This window comes from Stegostoma tigrinum, chromosome 4 (assembly GCF_030684315.1).
Source record: "Stegostoma tigrinum isolate sSteTig4 chromosome 4, sSteTig4.hap1, whole genome shotgun sequence".
NCBI classification, from domain to species: Eukaryota; Metazoa; Chordata; class Chondrichthyes; order Orectolobiformes; family Stegostomatidae; genus Stegostoma; species Stegostoma tigrinum.
In genome coordinates, this window is record NC_081357.1 from 1980435 (window position 1) to 1993920 (window position 13486).

Below are 13486 nucleotides of genomic sequence, written 5' to 3' on the forward strand. Positions count from 1 at the left end.
CCGACAGTGCGGCACCCACTCACCACTGACCCTCCGACAGTGCGACACTCCCTCAGCTTTGACCCTTCGACAGTGAGGTCTCCCTCAGCACTGACCCTCCGACAGTGCCCACTCCCTCAGCACTGACCCTCCGAATGTGCCCACTCCCTCAGCACAGACCCTCCGACAGTGCCCGTTCCCTCAGCACAGACCCTTCGACAGTGCGGGTCTCCCTCAGCACTGACCCTCCGACAGTGCCCACTCTCTCAGCACTGACCCTCCAACAGTGCCTGCTCCCTTAGCACTGACCCTCCAACAGTGCCTGCTCCCTTAGCACTGACCCTCCGACAGTGCCCGCTCCCTCAGCACTGACCCTCCGACAGTGCCCACTCCCTCAGCACTGACCCTCCGACAGTGCAGTACTCCCTCAGCACTGACCCTCCGACAGTGCGGTGCTCCCTCAGCACTGACCCTCCGACAGTGCCCGCTCCCTCAGGACTGACCCTCTGACAGTGCGGTGCTCCCTCAGCACTGACCCTCCGACAGTGCAGCGCTCCCTCAGCACTGACCCTCTGACAATGCGGTGCTCCCTCAGCACTGACCCTCCGACAGTGCCCACTCCCTCAGCACTGACCCTTTGACAGTGCCCACTCCCTCAATACTGACCCTCCGACAGTGCGGCACTCCCTCAGCACTGACCCTCCGACAGTGCGGCGCTCCCTCAGCACTGACCCTCCGACAGTGCGGCGCTCACTCAGCACTGACCCTCCAACAGTGTGGCGCTCACTCAGCACTGACCCTCCAACAGTGTGGCGCTCCCTCAGCACTGACCCTCCGACAGTGCCCGCTCCCTCAGCACTGACCCTCCGACAGTGCGGCGCTCCCTCAGCACTGACCCTCCGACAGTGCGGCGCTCACTCAGCACTGACCCTCCAACAGTGTGGCGCTCCCTCAGCACTGACCCTCCGACAGTGCCCGCTCCCTCAGCACTGACCCTCCAACAGTGCCCGCTCGCTCAGCACTGAACCTCCGACAGTGCCCACTCCCTCAGCACTGACCCTCCGACAGTGCGGTCTCCCTCAGCACTGACCCTCTGACAGTGCCCACTCCCTCAGCACTGACCCTCCGACAGTGCAGCACTCCCTCAGCACTGACCCTCCGACAGTGCGGCACTCCCTCAGCACTGACCCTCCGACAGTGCCCACTCCCTCAGCACTGACCCTCCGACAGTGCCTGCTCCCTCAGCACTGACCCTCCAACAGTGCGCGCTCCCTCAGCACTGACCCTCGGACAGTGCCCACTCCCTCAGCACTGACCCTCCGACAGTGCAGCACTCCCTCAGCACTGACCTTCCGACAGTGCGGCGCTCCCTCAGCACTGACACTCCAACAGTGCCCTCTCCCTCAGCATTGACCCTCCAACAGTGCCCACTCCCTCAGCACTGACCCTCCGACAGTGCGGCGCTCCCTCAGCACTGACCCTCCGACAGTGCCCACTCCCTCAGCACTGACCCTCTGACAGTGCCCACTCCCTCTATACTGACCCTCCGACACAGCGGCGCTCCCTCAGCATTGACCCTTTGACAGTGCCCACTCCCTCAGCACTGACCCTCCGACAGTGCCCACTCCCTCAGCACTGACCCTCCGACAGTGCGGCACTCCCTCAGCACTGACCCTCCGACAGTGCAGCGCTCCCTCAGCACTGACCCTCTGACAATGCCCGCTCCCTCAGCACTGACCCTCCGACAGTGCCCACTCCCTCAGCACTGACCCTCCGACAGTGCCCACTCCCTCAATACTGACCCTCCGACACAGCGGCGCTCCCTCAGCATTGACCCTTAGACAGTGCCCACTCCCTCAATAATGACCCTCCAACAGAGCGTCACTCCCTCAGCACTGACCCTCCGACAGTGCGGCGCTCCCTCAGCAGTGACCCTCCGACAGTGCGGTGCTCCGTCAGCACAGACCCTCCCACAGTGCCCACTCCCTCAATACTGACCCTCCGACAGTGCGGTGCTACCTCAGCACTGACCCTCCGACAGTGCCCGCTCCCTCAGGACTGACCCTCCGACAGCGCGGTGCTCCCTCAGCACTGACCCTCCGACAGTGCAGCGCTCCCTCAGCACTGACCCTCCGACAGTACGGCACTCCCTCAGCACAGACCCTCCGACAGTGCCCACTCCCTCAGCACTGACCCTCCGACAGTGCCTGCTCCCTCAGCACTGACCCTCCGACAGTGCCCGCTCCGTCAGCACTGACCCTCCAACAGTGCGGCGCTCCCTCAGCACTGACCCTCTGACAGTGCCCACTCCCTCAGCACTGACCCTCCGACAGTACGGCACTCCCTCAGCACTGACCCTCCGACAGTGCCCACTCCCTCAGCACTGACCCTCCGACAGTGCCTGCTCCCTCAGCACTGACCCTCCGACAGCACCCGCACCCTCAGCACTGACCCTCCGACAGTGCGGTGCTCCGTCAGCACAGACCCTCCCACAGTGCCCACTCCCTCAATACTGACCCTCCGACAGTGCGGTGCTACCTCAGCTCTGACCCTCCGACAGTGCCCGCTCCCTCAGGACTGACCCTCCGACAGTGCAGCGCTCCCTCAGCACTGACCCTCTGACAATGCGGTGCTCCCTCAGCACTGACCCTCCGACAGTGCCCGCTCCGTCAGCACTGACCCTCCGACAGTGCGGCGCTCCCTCAGCACTGACCCTCTGACAGTGCCCACTCTCTCAGCACTGACCCTCTGACAGTGCCCACTCCGTCAGCACTGACCCTCTGACAGTGCCCACTCCGTCAGCACTGACCCTCCGACAGTGCCCACTCCCTCAGCACTGACCCTCCGACAGAGCCTGCTCCCTCAGCACTGACCCTCCAACAGCGCCCGCACCCTCAGCACTGACCCTCCGACAGTGCCCGCTCCCTCAGCACAGACCCTTTGACAGTGCGGGTCTCCCTCAGCACTGACCCTCCGACAGTGCCCGCTCCCTCAGCACAGACCCTTTGACAGTGCGGGTCTGCCTCAGCACTGACCCTCCGACAGTAAGGCACTCCCTCAGCACTGACCCTCCGACAGTGCCCACTCCCTCAGTACTGACCCTCCGACAGTGCCCGCTCCCTCAGCACTGACCCTCCGACAGCGCCCGCTCCCTCAGCACTGACCCTCTGACAGCGCCCGCTCCCTCAGCACTGACCCACCAACAGCGCCCGCTCCCTCAGCACTGACCCTCCGACAGCACCCGCTCCCTCAGCACTGACCCTCCGACAGTGCGGTCTCCCTCAGCACTGACCCTCCGACAGTGCCCACTCCCTCAGCACTGACCCTCCGACAGTGCAGCACTCCCTCAGCACTGACCCTCCGACAGTGCGGCACTCCCTCAGCACTGACCCTCCGACAGTGCCCGCTCCCTCAGCACTGACCCTCCAACAGTGCCCGCTCCCTCAGCACTGACCCTCCAACAGTGCCCACTCCCTCAGCACTGACCCTCCGACAGTGCCCACTCCCTCAGCACTGACCCTCCGACAGTGTGGCGCTCCCTCAGCACAGACCCTCCGACAGTGCGGTCTCTCTCAGCACTGACCCTCCGACAGTGCCCACTCCCTCAGCACTGACCCTCCAACTGTGCCCACTCCCTCAGCACTGACCCTCCGACAGTGTGGCGCTCCCTCAGCACAGACCCTCCGACAGTGCGGTCTCCCTCAGCACTGACCCTCCGACAGTGCCCACTCCCTCAGCACTGACCCTCCAACTGTGCCCACTCCCTCAGCACTGACCCTCCGACAGTGCCCACTCCCTCAGCACTCACCCTCCGACAGTGCGGCACTCCCTCAGCACTGACCCTCCGACAGTGCCCACTCCCTCAGCACTGACCCTCTGACAGTGCCCACTCCCTCAATACTGACCCTCCGACACAGCGGCGCTCCCTCAGCATTGACCCTTTGACAGTGCCCACTCCCTCAATAATGACCCCCCAACAGTGCGTCACTCCCTCAGCACTGACCCTCCGACAGTGCGGCGCTCCCTCAGCACTGACCCTCCGACAGTGCGGTGCTCCGTCAGCACAGACCCTCCCACAGTGCCCACTCCCTCAATACTGACCCTCCGACAGTGCGGGTCCCCCTCAGCACTGACCCTCCGACAGTGCCCACTCCCTCAGCACTGACCCTCCGACAGTGCGGCGCTCCCTCAGCACTGACCCTCCGACAGTGCCCACTCCCTCAGCACTGACCCCCCGACAGTGCCCACTCCCTCAGCACTGACCCTCCGACAGTGCGGCATTCCCTCAGCACCAACGCTCCGACAGTGCGGCGCTCCCTCAGCATCGACCCTCCGACAGTGCGGCGCTCCCTCAGCACTGACCCTCCGACAGTGCGGCATTCCCTCAGCACCAACGCTCCGACAGTGCGGCGCTCCCTCTGCACTGACCCTCCGACAGTGCGGCGCTCCCTCAGCACTGACCCACTGACATTGCGGCGCTCCCTCAGCACCGAGCTTCCAACAGTGCGGCCCTCCCTCAGCACTGACCCTCCAACAGTGCCCACTCCCTCAGCACTGACCCTCTGACAGTGCCCACTCCCTCAGCACTGACCCTCCGACAGTGCCCGCTCCCTCAGCACTGACCCTCCGACAGTGCCCACTCCCTCAGCACTGACCCTCCAACAGTGCCCACTCCCTCAGCACTGACCCTCCAACAGTGCAGCACTCCTTCAGCACTGACCCTCCGACAGTGCGGCGCTCCCTCAGCACTGTCCCTCCGACAGTGCGGCACTCCCTCAGCACTGACCCTCCGACAGTGCAGCGCTTCCTCAGCACTGACCCTCCGATAGTGCAGCGCTCCCTCAATAATGATCATCCGACAGTGCGGCGCTCCCTCGGCACTGACCCTCCAACAGTACGGCACTCCCTCAGCACTTACCCTCCGACAGTGTGGCACTCCCTCAGCACTGACCCTCCGACAGTACGGCACTCCCTCAGCACTGACCCTTCGACAGTGCGGCTCCGACAGTACGGCACTCCCTCAGCACTGACCCTTCGACAGTGCGGCACTCCCTCAGCACTGACCCTCTGACAGTGCGGCACTCCCTCAGCACTGACCCTCCGACAGTGCCCGCTCCCTCAGCACTGACCCTCCGACAGTGCCCGTTCCCTCAGCGCTGACCCTCCAACAGTGCGGTGCTCCCTCAGCACTGACCCTCCGACAGTGCTCACTCCCTCAGCACTGACCCTCCGACAGTGCGGCGCTCTCTCGGCACTGACCCTCTGACAGTGCCTTGCTCCCTCAGCACTGACCCTCTGACAGTGCGGTGCTCCCTCAGCACTGACCCTCTGACAGTGCAGCACTCCCTCAGCACTGACCCTCCGACAGTGCGGCGCCCCCTCAGCACAGACCCTCCGACAGTGCGACACTCCCTCATCACTGACCCTCCGACAGTGTGATGCTCCCTCAGCACTGACGCTCCAACAGTGTGGCACTCCCTCAGCACTGACCCTCTGACAGTGCGGCGCTCCCTCAGCACTGACCCTCCAATAGTACAAGAGGGTCAGTTTTGAGATGGGCATGCCTGACATCTGAGTGACTTGTAACTTATCACCCGAAGCCAGAATATTGTCCAGGCTTTGCTGCATTTGATCACGACTGTATCATTCCTGAGGAAGTGAACTGATGTGTGACTGTACTGAAATATTTTTCTGTTTGTTCAATTTCCTCTGCTTAGTGCCTCATGGTTTGTCATTGTGATTTACAAAATATTGCAGCATTTTCTGAATGTCAAAATGGGATTGGGCTAAAATGAACTTAACTGTTTTAGACATGTGAAATTAGCTTTTCCAACCATTTGTTTTCAATTTCATTTGGATAGCAACTGTGGGAAACAGAAATCTGGCAAAGCTGATGTTATGTGTTGGATTGCAGCATTAACAAGTTGTGTGACCTGGCTTTTGCACTCGTGAGCCACCCTGGCAGGTTTCGTGCCCAATTTTGGAGGCATGGAGAAGAGAGCTCTTTGAGATAACATTGCCAAGATTGCCTGACATTCCAGTTGCCAAGGCCACAGGGAAGCCTGAGGAAAGGCATTTGGGACTCTTGTCTTTATCCATCAAAGCATGGATTCCAAAAGCAGGGAAGTCATGTACAGTTTGTACAGAACTTTGGTGAGACCGCAGCTGGAGTATTATGTGCAATTCTGGTTGCCACATGATCGGAAGGATGGGATTGAACTGGAGCGGGAGCAGAGGAGATTCACCAGGATGCTGCCTGGGATGGCAAAATTAAGTTATGAGGAAAGTTTGCATCGACTAGGGTTGTTCTTGTTGGAGTAGAGAAGGCTGAGGGTTGACCTGATTGAGGTGGCCATGAGGGCCATGGACAGAGCAGGTAAGGAGCAGCAGTACCCCTTAGTTGAAGGGTCAGTCATGAGGAGACACAGGTTCAACATAGGGGGACGGAGATTTAGGGGGAATATGAGAACAAACTTTTTTACCCAGAGGGCGGTGACAGGCTAGTGTGCACTGCCTGTGAGCGTGGTTTTGGCGAGTTTACCCACATCCTTTAAAAAGTGCCTGGACGAGCACTTGGCATGTCGTAACATTCAAGGCTATGGGCCAAGTGCTGGTAAATGGGATTAGGTTAAATGTCAAGTATTTCTCATGTATTGGTGCAGACTCGATGGGCTGAAGGCCTCTCCCACACTCTGTGATTCTGCAAATATCCAAGATGAAGATCAGGCATCCCTTAATGACCTGGGTTCTGAGGTTGGCTGCAAGTAGTCACTTCGGAATTTAATCAGCTCCTTCTTCCTGCTGTTGAGAAAAGGAAGCTTCAAGTAAAATTGCTCCCTTCCCTTTAGTTTATTCCACATATCAGGAAATAATTAAGCATCTTTTTCTGTAATCGTCACTGATATCATGACTTACTCCTTTGCTGGACAGGTCCCTCGGAAGTCTGTTTACGATCAACTGAATCAGATCCTAATTTCAGATGACCAGCTGCCTGAGAGCATTATCCTGGTGAACATTACAGACTGGCAGGGACAGGTAGGAGAATTCTGGCACAGAGTGGATCTCTTGTTACAACTGTAGAGAATGAGGGTGTTATTGTCAGACAACAGTGGGACAGCCATTAATGCAGGGAGATATCTCAGGAGCAGAGGGGAAAGTGAAGTTCAGACCATAGCTCAGCCATGTGTTGATGACCAAAACAGGCAGAGTGGCATATGGTCTACCTGTGTTCATTTTCCTTATGAGAGAGGATTGATAGGAGAGAGCTTTTCCTTTGGAATAGGACTGAGGGATAGCTCATTCAGAGAACAGGCCCATGGGAATAGGACTAAGATAGAGCTTTTCAGAGAGAGCGGGTCTCAGGGAATGGGGCTAAGAGAGAATTTATTCAGAGAGAGAGGGCCCCGGGGATTGGGGCTAAGAGAGAGTTTATTCAGAGAGAGATGGTCCCAGGGAATGGGGCTAAGGGAGAGTTTATTCAGAGAGAGAGGGTCCCGGGGACTGGGGCTAAGGGAGAGTTTATTCAGAGAGAGAGTGTCCCAGGGAATGGGGCTAAGAGAGAGTTTATTCAGAGAGAGAGTGTCCCAGGGAATGGGGCTAAGAGAGACTTTATTCACAGAGAGAGGGTCCCGGGGAATGGGGCTAAGAGAAAATTTATTCAGAGAGAGCGGGTCCCAGGGAATGGGGCTAAGAGAGAGTTTATTCAGACAGAGAGGGAGTCAGGGAATGGGAGTGAGGGAGAGATCATTCAGAGACAGAGAGGATCAAGGGGAAAGGGACTGAGGGAGAGATCATTCAGAGAGAGAGGATCCAGGGGAAAGGGACTGTGGGAGAGATCATTCAGAGAGAGATGGTCCTGGGGAATGGGGCTATGAGAGAGCTTATTCAGAGAGAGAAGGAGTCGGGGAATGGGAGTGAGGGAGAAATCATTCAGAGAGAGAGAGGGGATCAAAGGGAAAAGGACTGAGGGAGAGCTCATTCAGAGAGAGAGGATCAAGGGGAATGGGACTGAAGGAGAGATCATTCAGAAAGAGAGGATCAAGGGGAATGGGACTGAGGGAGAGCTCATTCAGAGAGAGAAGGTCCAGGGGAATGGGACTGAGGGAGAGCTCATTCAGAGAGAGAGGTTCCAGGGGAATGGGACTGAGGGAGAGCTTTTACAAGAGAGAGTGAGTCTAGGGGAATGGGTCAGAGGGAGAGCTCATTGAGAGAGAGGAGAGGATCCAGATATTCCTAATGTATTTATTCTGCATCCAGATTTTTCTTGAGGGAGTTTCAGTCACTCCTAATCTGCTAAGCTTCATCAACAACTATTCAAACTTCAAATTCTCATCTTCACACTCCTCATGTCCTTACTCCTCACTAACTCCGTAACCTCCTCCTGCAATACCAAGAGATAACAAGGTGTAGAGTTGGATGAACACAGCAGGCCAAGCAGCATCAGAGGAGCAGGAAAGCTGATGTTTCGGGCCTAGATCCTTCTCCAGAAAAGGGGTCCAGGCTCAAAACGTCAGCTTTCCTGCTCTTCTGATGCTGTGTTCATCCAGCTCTACACCACATTATCTCAGATCCTCCAGCATCTGCAGTTCCTACTGTCTCCTGCAGCACTGACCTGAGATAGCAGACCTCTTTGAATTCTCACCTATTGTTTTGCACTTAGCCTAAGATATCCTCCTCAACATTACTTTCCTGCCTTTTTCCCCATAACTCTCGATTCTATTCCCAAATGAAAATCTATCAGAGAATCACAAAATTGTTGTGGTTCCAATGGAGGTCAATCAGCTTATCCTGTCTGCCCCATCTCTGTTACCTAGTGCCAATCTCCTGCTTTTCCCCTTATCCCTGCACAACAGTAGGATCCAAATAATCACAAAGTGTCCTCTTAACTGCCCCAGTTGAAGGCACCTCCACCACAAATTCCAGGCAGTGCAATTCATACCCAAACTGCTTGCTGTTTGAGCAGTTTTTCTTCTCAAATCATCCTTGCTACCTATCTCATCCTTGAATATACTTAAAGACCCAGCCTCAACCTACTTCTGTGGTGAAGAGTTCCATAGATTCACTTCCCTCAAAGAGAAGAAATATGCAACCTGTTATCTTGAGACTATGCCCTCTGGTCCTAGGCTTTTCCACAGGAGGAAACAACCTTTCTGCATTGACCCTGTCAAGTCCCCTAAGAATCTTGTATGTTTCAAAAAGGTCACCTCTCATTCTTCTAAACTCCAGTGAGTACAGACCCAACTTTCTCAACCTGTCCCCATCAGACAGCTCCTCATTCCCTGTTCTGAGGAAGGGTCACTGGACCCAAAATGTTAACTTTACTTTCTTTCCACAGATGCTGCCAGACATGCTGAACTGTTCCAGCAATTTCTGATTTTGTTTCTGATTCCCAGCATCCGCAGTTTCTTTGAACTTTTTCTGCTTTTAAACTCTATTCCCTTTGAACAAAAGGGCAATATGCCATTTGCCTTGACACAAGCTTCATGTGGCTCATGGACAAGGACTCCCAAATCTGTTCTGTAGCTTTCTGCAGTCTTTCTCCATTGAAATAGTATTCAGCTCCTCAATTCTTCCTGGCAAAGTGCATAACTTCACATAATACCTTACATTATAGCCCATCTGCCAAGAATTTGCCCATTCACTCACCTGTCTGTATCCCTATGCAGATTCTTTATGTCATTCTCACCACTCCTCCTATTTTTGTGTCATCCACAAACTTGGTAACTATACATTCACTTTCCTCATCTGAATCATTAATATATTTTGTAAATAATTGTGACCCCTGCATTGATTCCTGTGGCACTCCATTAGTTACAGGTTCAAAAAATAGAGATTGCCAGAAAAGTTCAACAGGTCTGGCAGCATGTATGAAGAGAAATCAGAGTTAACATTTCAGGTCAAGTTTCCCTTCTTCAAAACCTTCCTAAGATCCAGACTAACATGTTGCCGTCCTGAAAATACCCCTTTTGTCCCAGCTGTCTATCTTGCACAAGTTAGTCACTCCTCTAGCTGTGCATGGTTACTCCACCATTGGCTGCTATAGCTGCAGGAGCCTTTGCACTAAATTCTGGAATTCTCTCCCTTTCCCTATCCACTTCTGCGACTTTTAAAAAGATTTAAAAATATTTCTCCAGACCTACTTCTGATCAGGTATTTGCTTCCCTGACCTAATACAGCCCACTGTTAAATTCAGTTCGAAAATTGTTCCTGATTGTCAGCAAGATTAGATTTCCCGAATTGAAGTTGTGGGTTTAGCTGATCTCGGATTTTATTGATTCCTTTGTTCTAGTATCTGTACGAACGTCTCCATGAGAAGAGCCAGCCCATGGTGTGCACATGCTCAGTGGCAGATATCCATGCAGCCTTTAACACTATTGTTACCAGGATACAGAGATTGTAAGTAACCAGGAGTTCTGTGGGAATTAAACTGGTGGGGAGGGGTGGGGGGTACCTCCAAACTTTATCGGTCAAACCCTCATAATTCCATGAACGTGGGTTTGCACTGTGGTTTAACGCCGGGCTATGCCCCACTTGTCCCTTTCTTAAGCATGCCTTGAACATGATAATGATGATTGAGCATTAGACAGCTGCAGACTTACACACAGCCTCCAGTAATCCAAGAGCAAGTCTTACTCATACCATTTGGTGGCAACTAGGAATGGGTGGTATATACCAGCATTGCCTGGTGCACCCAGATTTGTTTTTGTTTAAACTTGCTGCAGATGCTGGTACCCATGATTCTAATGGACAGACATAAAACGGTTAATTGATCATCTTGTTGAAATGGACAAGGTCATGGCAATTGAAATATAATGGGGATAAATGTGAAATTGTCCACTTTAGGAAAACAAAACAGATGTGCAGAGTTTTCCCAAATGGGAATAGACTGGAAAGTCTAGGTGCATGGAGTGGAACTGGCCATGGGTTTGAAAGGTGCTGTCTAAGAATCTGTGGTGAATTTCTGCAGTGCATCTTGTTGATGGTACACACTGCTGCTACTGAACGTTGCTGGTGGAGAGTGGATGCTTGTGAGGATGTGGTGCCAGTCAAGCCAGCTGTTTATTCTGGCTGGTGTCAAGCTTTCTGGGTGTTGTTGGGGCTGCACCCATCCAGGCGAGTGGGGAGTATTCCATCCTGACTTGTGCCTTGTAAGATGGTTGACAGGTTTTAGAGAATCAGGAAGTGAGTTACTTGCTGCAGTATTCCAAGCTTCTGACCTACTCTTGTAGTTTCTATGTGGTGAGTCTAGTTGAGTTTCTGGTCAATGGTAGCCCCCAGGATGTTGATTTTGGGGGATTCAGTGATGGTTATACCACTGAATGTTATGGGACGGTGGTTAGATTGTTTCTTATTGGTGATGGGCATAGCCTGGCATTTGTGTGGCGCAATGTCACTTGCCACTTGTCAGTCCAAACCTGGATATTATCCAGATCTTGTTGCATGTGAACACGGACTGCTTCAGTATCTGAGGAGTTACGAATGGTGCTGAACATTGTGTAAACATTGGTGAACATCCCCACCTCTGATTTTATGATGGAGGGAAGGTCATTGATGAAGCACCTGAAGATGGTTGGGCCTAGGACACTACCCTGAGGAATTCCTGCAGAGATGCCCTGGAGCTCAGATGTTTGACCTCCCACAACCACAATCATCTTCCTATGTGTCAGGCATGACTCTAACCTCCAGAGCATTTGCCCCCTGATACACACTGATTCCAGTTTTGCCCAGGCTCCTTGCCACACTCAGTCGAATGCAGCCTTGATATCAAGGGCTTTTAGTCTCACCTCACCCTCTAGAATTCAGCATTTTTGTCCATGTTTGAACCGAGGCTGCAATGAGGTCAGGAGCTGAGTGGCCCTGGTGGAACCCAAACTGGCCGTCACTGAGCAGGTTATTGCTGAGCAGGAGCTGCTTGACAGCGCTGTTACTGACACCTTCCATCACTTTACTGATGGTCAAGAGGAGACTGATGGGGCAGGAATTGGCCGGGTTGGATTTGTCCTACTTTTTGTGTACAGGACATACCTGGGCAACTTTCCACATGGTCGGGTAGATACCAGTGTTGTAGCTGTAGCAGCTGGGCTCGGGGAGCGGTGAGTTCTGGAGCACAAAGTTTTAGTATTATTGCCAGAATGTGGTCAGGGCCCGATTTATGGGGTGGCGATATCCTAGTGGTTTTATCAGTAGGCTATTAACCTAGAGACCTTGGTAATATCCTGGGGGCCTAGCATCAAATTCCACCATGGCTGATGGTGACATTTGAATTGAACAATAATCTGGAAATAACCTAAAGCAGGTTAATGACAACCATGAAACAATTGTTGATTGTCAGGGGAAAAACCCATCTGGTTCACTAATGCCCTTTAGAGATTGAAATCTTCCATCCTTACCTGGTCTGATTTAAATGTGACTCCAGACCCACAGAGAGTTGAGCCCACTCTCAACTGCCATCTGGGCATTTAGGAATGGGCAATAAATGGGGTCGTCCAGTGATATCCACATCCTGTTAATGAATTAAAAAAACCTCGAGCCCCTGCAAGTTGCCCTCCTAGCCACTCACCATCCTGACATGGAAAAATATTGCCGTTCCTTCAATGTCACTGGATCAAAATCCTGCAATTCCCTCCTTAACAGCATTGCAGGTCTCTCTGATTTCCTTCCTGGAAGGTCTCGGGCAGTTTGGCACAATTCTGACATTCATCAGTGTAGTTTGAAGTGTGGAGCTTGAGGGGGATTCTCTCTCACAGTTTTACCTTCCTTTTTTTGTCTTTCTGCAGCTGTAACTGTAACTCACAGATGCCTCCTCCAGTTAAAGTGGCAGTGGCTGGGGACCAGACCTTCCTCAGCACCATCCTGAGGTTCTTTGTTGATCAATTAGCAAGCAAAACTCCTGACTGGCTGAACTATATTCGCTTCCTGATTGTGCCGCTAGGTAAGGAGTTTACAGCTGGATGCCCCCAGTGCCAGTCCACAATAAACCTGTTTCATATAGGATCAATAGGACCATTCAATCATTCAACAGCAATTCAGCCCACGGCATGCCATGTTTATTTCATTTTACTTTGCACCACTGACTTTCACCATTTCCCACTGAAGGTGTTGATTTGTTTCTGGTACATGGTTGCCCTGGCATAAGCCACCCCGGAGTATTTGCCTACATGAATTACTTGTAACAATCAGTGAGATATTTGGCAATGGAGGGCATCACTGCCAAGCCTAACCTGACATTTATTGATTTAGTAGCTCCACCCTTCCCATCCTCAGGTGACAATGGACCCATTAGCTTAGTATCTGTTATTGTTGGAGTCTATTGTACAGGATGTAGTAGCAGAGCATTTTGAAATACACAATATGATCAAACAGAGTTTGCGTGGCTTCATTAAGTGGGAAATCATGCTTGATAAATTTGTTACAAAGTAACAAGCAGGGTAGATAAAGGGGAACCAGTAGATGCACTATATTTGAATTTCCAAAAGGCGTTTAGTAGGCTTCTTAATAAGATAAAAGC

General features: G+C 53.2%; 1 protein-coding gene across 2 annotated transcripts in view; it reads left to right on the plus strand.

Annotated features, from left to right (window-relative positions):
• Positions 1-13486, plus strand: part of zmp:0000000755 (phosphofurin acidic cluster sorting protein 1) — a 335491-nt gene that overhangs the window by 279262 nt on the left and 42743 nt on the right. For both annotated transcript variants that reach the window (XM_059645081.1, XM_059645082.1), the window contains exons 14-16: positions 6910-7014; positions 10268-10374; positions 12756-12910. In XM_059645081.1, the coding sequence (XP_059501064.1) occupies positions 6910-7014; positions 10268-10374; positions 12756-12910 (367 nt within the window). The remainder of the gene's footprint in view (positions 1-6909; positions 7015-10267; positions 10375-12755; positions 12911-13486) is intronic.